The 13,193-nt window shown below is 45.5% G+C and overlaps 1 protein-coding gene across 4 annotated transcripts in view; it reads left to right on the forward strand.

Annotated features, from left to right (window-relative positions):
* LOC119961672 (diacylglycerol kinase beta) overlaps positions 1-13,193 on the forward strand; it is a 797,376-nt gene that overhangs the window by 776,835 nt on the left and 7,348 nt on the right. For all 4 annotated transcript variants that reach the window (XM_038788967.1, XM_038788974.1, XM_038788981.1 and 1 more), the window contains 2 exons: positions 6,699-6,819; positions 9,499-9,559. In XM_038788967.1, the coding sequence (XP_038644895.1) occupies positions 6,699-6,819; positions 9,499-9,559 (182 nt within the window). The remainder of the gene's footprint in view (positions 1-6,698; positions 6,820-9,498; positions 9,560-13,193) is intronic.

The raw sequence follows: 13,193 nt of genomic DNA on the forward strand, positions 1-13,193 counted from the left end.
GTAATGACCATTTAGATGAAATACCAGAATACAGTTGGCACCTGTGAAACCATATCCACCAGGGATTTGACACCTTTCAGAGAGATAGGGGAAGGGGGAGCAGAAATCCGCAAGGAGGAGAATAAAAAAAATTATATTTCATAAACTTTGTCCAAATCTAGCAAACACTAAGTTATGTATGCGGCGAGAAATCAAAACATTAGATTTTTCTTCCCCAGAGGAATATATAAAACAGTTATTTGCTTCCTGACTAACTAATGCTTTTGGCATACCCTGAATGAGTGCCTTGTTTACATTCCCAAGTGTATCTGATAATCTGTTTGTAACGTCAGCCCAGATGGTTTTAACTTTAACCACAAAGTTACTGTAGCACTCAAAAAATGCAGTATAATGTTGTGAAAGAGACTTGGGGTAATTGAAAAGGCTAACATGCCTCTGTTCCGTAGTGGCGCAAGAACAGTCCGTACCAGTTCTATCAATACATACTCTATAATGCATTAAGTAGGACGACACATTAAGTAGGACGGCACTTTTGCTTCACAGCACCAGGGACCCGGGTTCAATTCCCAGCTTTGGTCACTGTCTGTGTGGAGTCTGCACGTTCTCCCCGTGTCTGCGTGGGTTTCCTCCAGGTGCTCCGGTTTCCTCCCACAAGTGCCGAAAGAGTGCTTGTTAGGTGAATTGGACATTCTGAATTCTCCCTCAGTGTACCCGAACAGGTGCTGTAGTGCGGCAACTAGGGGATTTTCACAGTAACTTCATTGCAGTTAATAAAGATTATTATTAAAAGTCCAGGCTGGCATTTCAGGTGGTAGTGCGGGAGTGGTGCATTGTTGTTAAGTGTGGTATGCTCCCTTGATGCTTTGCTGAATTTATTCAATGAATAATTGAATAATACATATTGGTGGCGACATTACAATTAACTTCAATGCTCTGGATTAGGAGGGAAGAAGCCATTTCACCTTTCGGCCCAATTGGTCCTGCACCTCCGATCCTGCCAGTAATACCATCTATTTTGTATTCCTCATGTAGCTTCCCAATAAATGCATCTATGCTATTTGTCTTAATTACTCCGTGCTTTTTTTATTTATTCACAGCAGTGTGAGTTGTGACAAGGACAACATTTATGGCCCACCCCATATTGCCTTGAGAAGAGGTGATGAGCTGTCTCCTTGAATACAACTTAATTAGGCAACTACAGTGTATAGACCTGAAGTCATTTGTAGCCTAGACCAGATAAGGATGACAAATTTCCTTCCTTAGAGGGCATTAGTGAACCAGATGGGATTTTACGACATTGTGTAGTTTCATGGTCACCATTACTGATACTGGCTTTTTATTCCAGATTTATTGAATAACTAAATTTAAATTTCTCCAGCTTCCATGCGGTGGGATTTGAACTCATGGGACAGGATTCTCCGTTTCTGAGACTAAGTGTTGACACCAACGCAGAATCCGTGGACTTTTGCAACACAAAATCCAGCGCCGCACCTGAAACAATTCCGCTACCGTTAAGGGGCTAGCACCGGTGCTGCGTGGAACACAAACGATCCCAATGAAAAATGGTGTGGGATTTGCCAGATCCGTGATTAACACTCGGGAGGCTGAGAAACCTCAAGCCGCATATGCACATTACAATCCCCACACACACTCATTCCAGCCAACAAGATTGCACTGGTTGCACTCGAGCATGCCCAAATAGCTGATGGGTCAGCTGGGGCCAGAAGGCACCCGGGGGGGGGGGGGGGGGGGGGTGTCCTGGGGGGACACGTAGATGGCCTGTGGCCCTGAGTTCACAGTGGGCTGTTAGCACTGTACGCAGCTGCATGGCTGCGGCAATGGTGTTCCCTGCCCATCGACCCCGACCCCAAAGCCCTCCTGGCAACCCCCCACCACTCCTCCCGGCCCTGGCAAAAGCCCCCTGGCCAGCGGCACAATTGCCTGCAAACTATGGCGATGTTGGACATCTTCCGTACCCCGCTCTTTCCCTCAGCAGCCACCATGCGGTTTCACGATGTTTAAATGCACAAGCGAACCGCGCCATCGGGAACTCGGCTCATCGGAGGTGGAGAATCGCAGAGTCCCCGCAGAATACCGGATCGAGCCAGCTAATGATATGCAAATGGTGCTGGAAGCTATTCTCCGCCCAATTGCATTTCCTGATTTTGACGTTGGCTAACGGAGAATCCCGCCTATGTTTCTTTTTTTTTAAACAGACAATTTTATTGAGGTATTTTTGGCATTGTAAACAGTAACAATATACATTAGTGTGCAGATACCAATTACAAAAAACATAGTGTAAATAACAATACCACTCTTGCAAATAGACCCGCCTATTCTTCCCCCCTACTCTACACTATTCTACCGCCCCCGCCACCCCCGCTGACGATTAGTTCCCCGCGAAGAAGTCGATGAATGGTTGCCACCTCCGGGCGAACCCCAATAGTGACCTCATAAGGCGAACTTGATTTTTTCCAAGCCGAGAAAGCTTGCCATGTCCGACAGCCATACTTTGGTCTTTGAGTCCCTCCAGGCCAACAGCATTCGTCGCCAGGCTATCATGGAAGCAAAGGCCACAACATCGGCCGCCTATGTTTCTTGAGTATTAATCCAGACCTGTGGTTTGCTAGTCAAGCATCATAACCATGATGCTCTCATACTCCCATGCAGTCGCAAGTGCCATATTGTCACCACTCCCTGGAAAAAGATGTTTTTCCTGAATTCTGACTGGATTTATTAGTTATTACCTTATTTTAAATTTGGAGTACCCAATTCATTTTTTACAATTAAGGCACAATTTAGCGTGGCCAATCCACTTAGCCTGCATATCTTTTGGGTTGTGGGGGCGAAACCCACGCAAACACGGGGAGAATGTGCAAACTCCACTCGGGCAGTGACCCAGAGCGGGGATCGAACCTGGGACCTCCAGGCCGTGAGGCCGCAGTGCTAACTCACTGCGCCACCGTGCTGCCCATGATGGGCAATTTTAGCATGGCCAAACCACCTATCCTGCACATCCTGCACACCTTTGGGTTGTGGGGGCGAAACCCACACAAACATGGGGGAAGTTATCTTATATCTGTGCCCTAGTTTTGGATTCCCCCACAAGCAGGAATATTTTCTATATAATCTGTAATCAGGCCACTCCTGAGTGAAGTCTAGAGACTTACAAACACCCAACTGTACATCCTTTGAACAAAACATTCAACCCAAGCCATTGTCTGACTGTTCAAGATTGTTAACGGTCCCGTGGCATGGTTTAAAGAAGAGCAAAGAAGGGTAGCACGGTGGCACAGTGAGTTAGCACTGCTGCCTCATGGCGCCGAGGTCCCAGGTTCGATCCCAGTTCTGGGTCACTGTCCGTGTGGAGTTTGCACATTCTCCCCGTGTTTGCGTGGGTTTCGCCCCCACAACCCAAAAAGGATGTGCAGGCTAGGTGGATTGGCCACACTAAATTGCCCCTTAATTGGAAAAAATGAATTGGGTACTCTAAATTTTAAAAAAAGAAGAGCAAAGAGCTCCTTCAATATTCTGGCTAGCATTTCTCCCTCAGCCATCACCAAAAGTTGATCATTTATCTCATTTCCTATTTGTTGAATTTTACTGTGTGAAAATTGGCTACCGTGTTTGCTTGCGCAACGTTTAATGCACTGTGAAAGTAATTTGTTGCATGCCAGGTTCTTTATAATGTCGTAAGGACACAAAAGGGTAACAAAATCAGCATTTAAACTGTCAATACCCCAAAAAACTCTTTCAAATGTTATTTTATGTTTCTCCTTTTAGGATTCTCGACCAAGCATTTTTCTTAACTATCCTAATGCATTGCTGGTCCCACTCCTACATTCTGTAATCCATAAATTGAATCTCATTTGAAGTTGCTTGTGTCCTAGCTTGCACTAAATTCTCTTATTTTCCACCCCACCCCCTTGCTTACTGACCTAGACTGACTCCAGTTAAGCAAACCTGGATTTTACAATTCCATCCGTTGTCAAATTCCTCCATGGCCTGCCCATCCCTATCTCTGTAATCACCTCCAGTCCTAAAACCCTCCAAGATATCTGCGCCCCTCTAATTCCAGCCTCTTGCTCCTCTCCATTAATGAAGACAATATAGGAGAGGTAGAGATGTTTCAACTTTTGGCAAATCTAAAACAAGGTGCTGCTGGAATGCAGTGTGGCACTCTGCTGCCCCATTCTGGGTTATGGGGATAGGGTGGAGGTGTTGACCTTGGGTAGGGTGCTCTTTCCAGGAGCCGGTGCAGACTCGGTGGGCCGAATGGCCTCCTTCTGCACTGTAAATTCTATGATAATCTATGACAAATATAAGATGGTCACTGATAACTCCAATACAGGAGTCAAGAGAAACATCTTTACTGAGAGGATGGTGAAAACATGGGGTTCACTTTCATATGGGGTGTTTGAGATGGATAGCATAGGTGCAGCCACATGAGGGAGAAAGGAATAGAAGGATTTTTTGATACAATGAGGTGAACTAGAGTGGACAGTAACTCATGTGGAGCAGAAACACAAGCATAAGTACTGAATGGTGTGTTGAGGGGTGCAAATTCCATGTAAACACTGAATTGATGACCCGATTGTACAGGTCAGAAATTGCAGCTTATTTTTCCATGAACTTTAGCACAATTGATAATAGCATTCTTGGAATTTAGTTATCAGTATCTAACTTGTATTCTTTAATGTAGATATGGAGAATGTTTGTTGCTTCTTATTCTGCCCTGGTTGATGGGGACTGTGTGAGCAGATGAATCAGAGAGCAGCAATTTTCTCAGAATTTTGAGCATCTTTTATAAGAAATCACATTTTAATGATTCTTTTGGTCTCTGACCTTGGCTTTAAAAAAACACTTTCAATTAATGCAACATTCACTGATTGCACCTCCCCACAGAGGATGGGGTGTCCTCTGTCTGTCACAATAGGACATGCAATGGCGGCACAGTGGCTAGCACTGATGCCTCATGGCACCGAGGACTCGGGGTTCAATCTCAGCCCTGGTCACTGTCCATGTGGAGTTTGCACATTCTCCCCGTGTCTGCGTGGGTCTCACCCCCCACAACCCAAAGATGTGCAGGTTAGGTGAATTGGCCACGCTAAATTGCCGCTTAATTTTTAAAAAAATTAATTAGGTACTTTAAATTTATTTTTGAAAATAGGAAATGAAGGTTCTGGAATCTCTGATTGCTTCCGTCTGGCCCTCAAGATCTACCTGAGCTTCATGTGGTTGGGAGATTAAACTTGCAGCTTTCATTAACCAGATGACACAGTGTTTTGCTATTGGAATTTGATGCAAATATATTTTTCCTTATAGTCTTGTTTACCCTATCAAAGCATTTCCACTCCTTGGCTGGAATTACAGCACACCTTTCATTAAACCAGGGCTGGAAGCCAGTGCCATTGCTTCGCTGCTGGAATGCAGTGTGGCACTCTGCTGCACCATTCTGTGATCTATTAATGATCTGATTCTCCTGATGAAAAGTTTGAGATGGCAGCAAAGTTGTTTACTCCAGAAATGTTACTTTCTAACTGAAGCAAAATGCAGCAGATATGGAAAAACATTATCCTTGTCCGGGATTATTTTGCTAACTAACGTAAACCTGGTTACCAACCCTCTACCAGTCCAAATTGTGCCTCCCAAAAGCCCTTTACTTTCTAAACGCTCCCTTTGGCTGGAATATTTTTGATGCGACCATCAATTCACGTAAACTGTGGCTTTAATCGGCTAGAACAGAGCCTGCCTGCGACTGATCTGCCAGAGAGAACCGCCTACAGAGCTGCGGAGATGGAGCCCACAAGGGCACTAACATGATACATCCTATGTAATTTCGTACAATGGTCCATAGGTGGAGCCCACATGGGCAACAGTGTGATACAGAGTAATACATGGTGAATGGTTAATACAATACGTTCACCACAATTTTGACCCTCCCTTCTGGTCCCCCTGAAGTCAAAGGGCATTTGAATGGCTCACCACATCCACGGCTAGGGAACCCACCACGGCAAGGCTGGAAAATCCTGGTCTTCAAGCAATGAATTAGAGCCACAACAGTAGTAATCTCAGCGATATTCCCACTTACACAAAAAACGCAGGAGTGAAATCAAACCTACATCGCATAAATCCATGACACCAAATGTTGCATTATGGCCCAAGTAGCGCATTATTTTTATGCAGCAGTATTATCCACATAAATATTTTTTTTTTTTTTTAATAAATTTAGATTACCCAATTATTTTTCCAATTAAGGGGCAATTTAGCATGGCCAATCCACCTACTCTGCACATTTTTGGGTTGTGGGGGCGAAACCCACGCAGACACAGGGAGAATGTGCAAACTCCACACGGACAGTGACCCAGAGCCGGGATCGAACCTGGGACCTCAGCGCCGTGAGGCGGTTATGCTAACCACTAGTCCACCGTGCTGCCCTTATCCACATAAATAAATCAGTGAACAGAATCTTATGATTACTAAAAGTATCTTGCTTGATGTTTGACAGTATATATTTGTTATCAAATTGTTTCAAACAGGGCAACAAAGTAGAAGCTGTAGTTGGTCGGTTGTTTTTTTTTCAGTCGTCAGGAAACATTTGCATTGCTCAACACAGCTTGTGCATATATCTGTGTGGGCTTTCAGTGTGGCAGTCAATGTCTTCAAAAGAACTGAGTTTTTCCTTCCATTTCTTTCAGATTTCAGTGATCAGCTGCTTGAAGTTGTTGGCCTTGAAGGTGCCATGGAGATGGGACAGATTTACACTGGACTGAAAAGTGCAGGGAAACGCCTGGCTCAGTGTTCCTGCGTCACTATCAGGTAGTGATCCAAATGTATCGGTTTGCTGTTCACTTCCACAACAAATCGAGCCAATACCATTCGAGCTTTTACTCAACCCTTTTTTATAATATTTTTTATTGAGGCATCTGTATATATATTAAACACAACCAAAACCAAAGAACAAACCGAAAACCTCAGAACAAATAAATAACTATCCGACCGCCCCAACCTCCCTGTCGTTCCCCTCCACCCGTCCTGCATTCCCCATTTTAACCCCATTACCCCCCCCGCCCCCACCTGCTGACACCTTAATTTTCCCTGAAGAAGTTGATAGACGGCTTCTATCTCCGAGCAAACCCATTCACTGATTCTCTTACAGCGAACTTAATTTTTTTCCCACCTTAGGAACTCCGCCAGGTCGCTCACCCACACCCCTGGCTTCGGTAGCTCCGAGTCCCTCCACTCCAACAAAATCTGTCTCTGGGCTACCAAGGAGGAAAAGGCCAAGACGCCAGCCTCTCTCGCCCTCTGGACTGCCGGATCTTCCGACACACCAAATATCGCCACTTCTGGACTCGGGTCCACCTTTACCTTCAGCACCTCAGTCAGTAGGTCTGCGAACCCTTGCCATAACCCCTTCAGCTTCAGACATGCCCAAAACATGTGGACATGGTTCGGGGGCCTCCTCGTGCACTGCCCTCACCTATCCTCCACCCCCTCAAAGAACCTACTCATCTACGCCCTATGTACTACCTTGAATTGAATAGGCTAAGCCCAGCAGACAACGAAGATGCATTCACCCTCCTCAAAGAACATAGAACAAAGAAAAGTACAGCACAGGAACAGGCCCTTCGGCCCTCCAAGCCTGCACCGACCATGCTGCCCGTCTAAACTAAAATCTTCTACGCTTCCTGGGTCCATATCCCTCTATTCCCATCCTATTCATGTATTTGTCAAGATGCCCTTAAATGTCACTATCGTCCCTGCTTCCACCACCTCCTCCAGCAGCGAATTCCAGGCACCCACTACCCTCTGTGTAAAAAAACTCACCTCGTACATCTCCTCTAAACCTTGCCCCTCGCACCTTAAACCTATGCCCCCTAGTAATTGACCCCTCTACCCTGGGAAAAAGACTCTGACTATCCACTCTGTTTATGCCCCTCATAATTTTGTAGACTTCTATCAGGTCGCCCTTCAACCTCCGACGTTCCTGTGAGAAGAAACCAAGTTTATTCAACCTCTCCTCATAGCTAATGCCCTCCATACCAGGCAACATCCTGGTAAATCTCTTCTGCACCCTCTCCAAAGCCTCCACATCCTTCTGGTAGTGTGACGACCAGAATTGAACACTATACTCCAAGTGTGGCCTAACTAAGGTTCTATACAGCTGCAACCTGACTTGCCAAATCTTATACTCAATGCCCCGGCCAATGAAGGAAAGCAAGCCTTCTTGACTGCCTTCTCCACCTGTGTTGCCCCTTTCAGTGACCTGTGGACCTGTACACATAAATCTCTCTGACTGTCAATACTCTTGAGGGTTCTACCATTCACTGTATATTCCGTACCTGCATTAGACCTTCCAAAAATGCATTACCTCACATTTGTCCGGATTAAACTCCATCTGCCATCTCTCCGCCCAAGTCTCCAAACAATCTAAATCCTGCTGTATCCTCTGACAGTCCTCATCGCTATCCACAATTCCATCAACCTTTGTGTCATCTGCAAACTTACTAATCAGACCAGTTACATTTTCCTCCAAATCATTTATATATACTACGAACAGCAAAGGTCCCAGCACTGATCCCTGCGGAACACCACTAGTCACAGTCCTCCAATCAGAAAAGCACCCTTCCATTGCTACTCTCTGCCTTCTATGACCTAGCCAGTTCTGTATCCATCTTGCCAACTCACCCCTGATACCGTGTGGCTTCACCTTTTGTGCCAGTCTACCATGAGGGATCTTGTCAAAGGCCTTATTGAAGTCCATATAGAAAACACCCACTGCCCTACCTGCATCAATCATCTTTCTGACCTCTTCAAAAAATTCTATCAAGTTAGTGAGACACTACCTCCCCTTCACAAAACCATCTTTTGGGTTGTGGTGGTGAAACCCATGCAGACACGGGGAGAATGTGCAAACTCCACACGGACAGTGACCCAGGGCCGGGATTCGAACCCGGGTCCTCAGCGCCGTAGGCAGCAATGCTAACCACTGTGCTACTCACACACCTCCATAGCGCAAATAACAATTAAGTAACAAAAAGGTGCACTCATCCTCCACATTCCCCAAGCATCCCACCACAGCACCCCCAAAAACAATTTCAAAGAGGAGAGGTTATCCCCTGACCAACCACCCAAAAACAATAAAACAAAAAGGCAGAGAGAACCAACATCTTCTTACAATCCCTCCAAAGTTCAATGTCCTCCCCCTCTTGCCAGTTCATTGTCTCTCAAAAGCTTCATTGCCTCCTCTGGTGTCCGAAAATAATGCCCATGGCCATTGTAAGTCACCCAGAGGCAGGCCGGGTACAGCATCCTGAACTTCACCCTCTTCATGAAGAGGGCAGCCTTGACTCAGTTGAATCCCACTCTCCTCGTAGCCAGTTCCACTTGGACCAGGTCTTGTTCCGATCGCTAGTTAGTCTGAAAAATGCAGATGGCACAGAAAAATTCCTTTCCAAATAGAGAGTTAAGTGAACTGTGTGTAATTATTTACAGAACCACCAAGCTGCTGCCAATGCAGATTGATGGGGAGCCCTGGATGCAACCTCCTTGTACTGTAAGTGTTAAATCTATCTACTTTTGTGGTTGGGTTATCGCGTGACACAATATAAATACATCTACTCTCACATAATTGCCAGCACTGACTCCCCTTTGTGTTTTTTAATGATCAGTTAAAAATACCACCTTATAAACACCAGCTGCATTTTAAGGGACTTTAAGGAGCAGCAGTGAACAATGGAGGGTAAGGAAAGGCGAGAACTCTCCAACCTTTCTGAATCTTCAGTTAAAAATTAGACCTTGCAGCCAGGCCACCATTTTGGGCTGGCATGGGCAGTTGGCCACAATAGATTCTTAATGAATGAGCCAACCACCTGCAGGCAAGCAGCCCTACCATACCCTCTTCACAGACACGGGCTGGAGCCAGGGAACCTACCTGTCTGCCAGCAGGACTATTTTTGGCTCACGTCCACATCTGCCCCTGAACTTGACGAGGAGCTCAAAATTTTAAAATTTGGATTTAAAAAAAAGTTCCATTCTAACTTTAAATGGCAGGCATGAAATATCTTGTCAAAAACATTGGATGGGATTCCGCCACAGGAGATTGGGCAGCCCAGCCACAGGTCCATTGACTTTCAGCAAGACCAGATGATCCTGGCGGCCGATGGGCGGGCGAAGCCAGAAGATCCTGCCTCTTCTTTCTACATTTTCCACTTGTTTTCTCCCTGATGCACGATCAGTTGCACAAAGACTTGAGTTGTATACAACTGAGGCTTTATTGCTCTAGGATGTGTGGCCTCCCACAGCAGCTGGCGAAATGGCTGCAGCGTGGAGGACACACATATTTATACCAACATACCTGTAGTACAGATCGTACCATACATCCTCTAATAGAGGTGCAACAGTGGTTTACCACACTCCCACAAGCAGTAATTTAGATAAATTGGTCGTGCACCTGTTGCTGAGTCTTAGTTTGTAGATTCAAGGCCCACTCCAAGGATTTGAGAACACCAAGGCTGGCTTTTCAGTGCAATGATGAGGGGAGGGTGCAGTCAGAGGAACCATCACACTGATGAGTTTTAAAACTGTGGTTTGAGCAATCAAGTGGTTAGAAACATTTCCTGAGGATTATGGAATTGTGCAAAAAACAGGGGTTCATTGTTTTTGAACAGAATTCCCCCCTCAAGCAACACCACTAAAAAGTGATTTTTTTTTTTTTTAAATTTGAGTACCCAAATCATTTTTTCCAATTAAGGTGCAATTTAGCGTGGCCAATCCACCTACCCTGCACATCTTTGGGTTGTGGGGGCGAAACCCACGCAGACATGGGGAGAATGTGCAAACTCCACACAGATAGTGACCCAGAGCCGGGACCTTGGTACTGTGCGGCAGCAGTGCTAACCACTGTGCCACTGTGCTGCCCTTAGCAAAAAGTGAATTATTTGATCTCTCATTCTGTTCACTGTCTGGTGAATCTTGCTGTGCACAAGTTGAGTACCGTGTTTGTCTACGTAAGAACAGTTGTTAGTTAATTGCCTGTGAAGCACTGTGGAGCTTACTGAGGTGAGGAAAGGCTTTCCATAAGTGAAAAATATTTTCTTCTTTCTTTCCTTTGGTGTTGACCACTTCCCTGTGATATGGTTCCATGGTGGGGAGAGAGCTAGATTTGACCCCAGGGTTAAGGAGGAGAAAGTCAGCCAGGTTTCCTGCTCCTGATTATTATTTTTTCTTTTAATTTAGAGTACCCAATTATTTTGTTTTCCAATTAAGGGGCAATTTAACGTGGCCAATTCACCTAACCTGCACGTCTTTGGGTTGTGGGGGTGAAACACACGCAGACATGGGGAGAATGTGCAAACTCCACATAGACAGTGACCCAGGGCCGGGATTTGAACCCAGGTCCTCAGCGCCACATTCCCAGTGCTATCCACAGCGCCACATGCCGCCCCGCTCCTGATTATTATTAACAGAATTTGTTTTTTTTTGTTTGGATTCTGGATGAAAGCAGAACCTAGTTTAGCTGTAATGTACAAAGTTGAATTGTTTGGAAACACACATTGTCAAGGGCCAGTGGTTACTTGAATAAGGATAATCAGTATCACTGGAACAGTATAAAGAGTCTGTGTCTATAAAAAGAGAGAAAATTAGTGAGAGGGAACAATGTGACTATTTCCCCATCTCAACTTTCCAGAATCCCACTGATTTTTCAGGAAGTTGTTTCAAGTGCAAGAAGACTCATAAACAGAATAAAAGCCAGGGGCTGGATTCTCCGCAGCCCCACGCCAAACGGAGAATCGATGTTTACCCGGGAATCGTGCACGGTGCCTCTCCCGCGATTCTCCGGTCCCCGGAGAATCGCTCGCAAGCGGATTATGCGGTGCGGCTGGGGTCCATTGACAGCGGCCCCCCCAGCGATTCTCCGGGCAAAACTGGCCAAGTTCCCGACAGTGTGGTTCTAACCACGTATTGCCAATCAGGAACCTTGGGTGTAGTCTGCATCCGCCCTGGCGGGAGGCGGGGGGGATCGAGCACACCATTGTCGATGTCGGTCCAAGTCTGCCATGTGCGGACTCCCGACCGGAAGTGCAGGGGGCCCGTATTCGCAGCCAGAGATGCGAGAAACACTCTGGGGCTTTGCCAGCTCCCTGCAGGTAGGAAAATCGCTCTTGACATTTTTAAGGAAAGTCAAGAGTAAAACACCAGCGGTTTTACGCCGGCGTGGGGACATAGCCCCTTTTTTTTAGAGAATCCAGCCCCAAATATCACTAAAATGAAATCTAAGAAAATAGATCTTTGGTTTAGGAGAGCATACTGAAACAAAAATACAAGTTACAAGGACAATTAGCTGCATTTCAGACAGCCAACAAGAATTTGAGATCGAAAACAATTCCAACAGTTGAAATTCCTAAACTCAGTCATGACTTTGGAATTTATGGGTGAGGTGACTTAATAAAAATGGGCGGCACGGGAGCACAGTGGATAGGACTGTTGCTTCACAATGCCAGGGTCCCAGGTTCAATTCCTGCTTGGATCACTCTGTGCGGAGTCTACACCTTCGCCTCGTGTCTGCGTGGGTTTCCTCCGGGTGCTCCGGTTTCCTCCCACAAGTTCCAAAAGACGTGCTGTTAGGTAATTTGAACATTCTGAATTTTCCCTTTGTTTACCCAAAAAGTCTCCGGAATGTGGCGACTAGAGGATTTTCACAGTAACTTCATTACAGTGTTAATGTAAGCCTACATGTGACAATATTAAAGATTATCATTAAATAGTACCTTAGTATCAGGAGCCATAACCTTCTCTGTTTTCTCAGTTTCTGCAAATTCTTTCGCAAATGAACAACAATAGAACGTGTCTGTGGGTGGGGGAATCGGCATATGGGATTGAGGTGCAATCACATGAAAGTTGAACACACGCAGCCCCTGGAAGGATAAAGTGTTACACATAATGATTTGTAGTAGGTCAATATAATTAAAACTGAGCAATAACCTTGGAAAAATTTGAAGTCAGGTTATCTTATTATTTTGAGTAGCGAGAGTCACTTTTCATTAAACTGCTATTTTATTGGCTTATCACCTGCCAGAAGAATTTTCTTTGAAATAGGCAGTTATGTTTAATCCCCCAATTTGGATTTCTCAAGTCTGAGCAACCTGTTCCCAGATTTCTGCCAAATCTGGTCTGGATCTGACCACTAG

This window comes from Scyliorhinus canicula, chromosome 2 (genome assembly GCF_902713615.1).
Source record: "Scyliorhinus canicula chromosome 2, sScyCan1.1, whole genome shotgun sequence".
NCBI classification, from domain to species: Eukaryota; Metazoa; Chordata; class Chondrichthyes; order Carcharhiniformes; family Scyliorhinidae; genus Scyliorhinus; species Scyliorhinus canicula.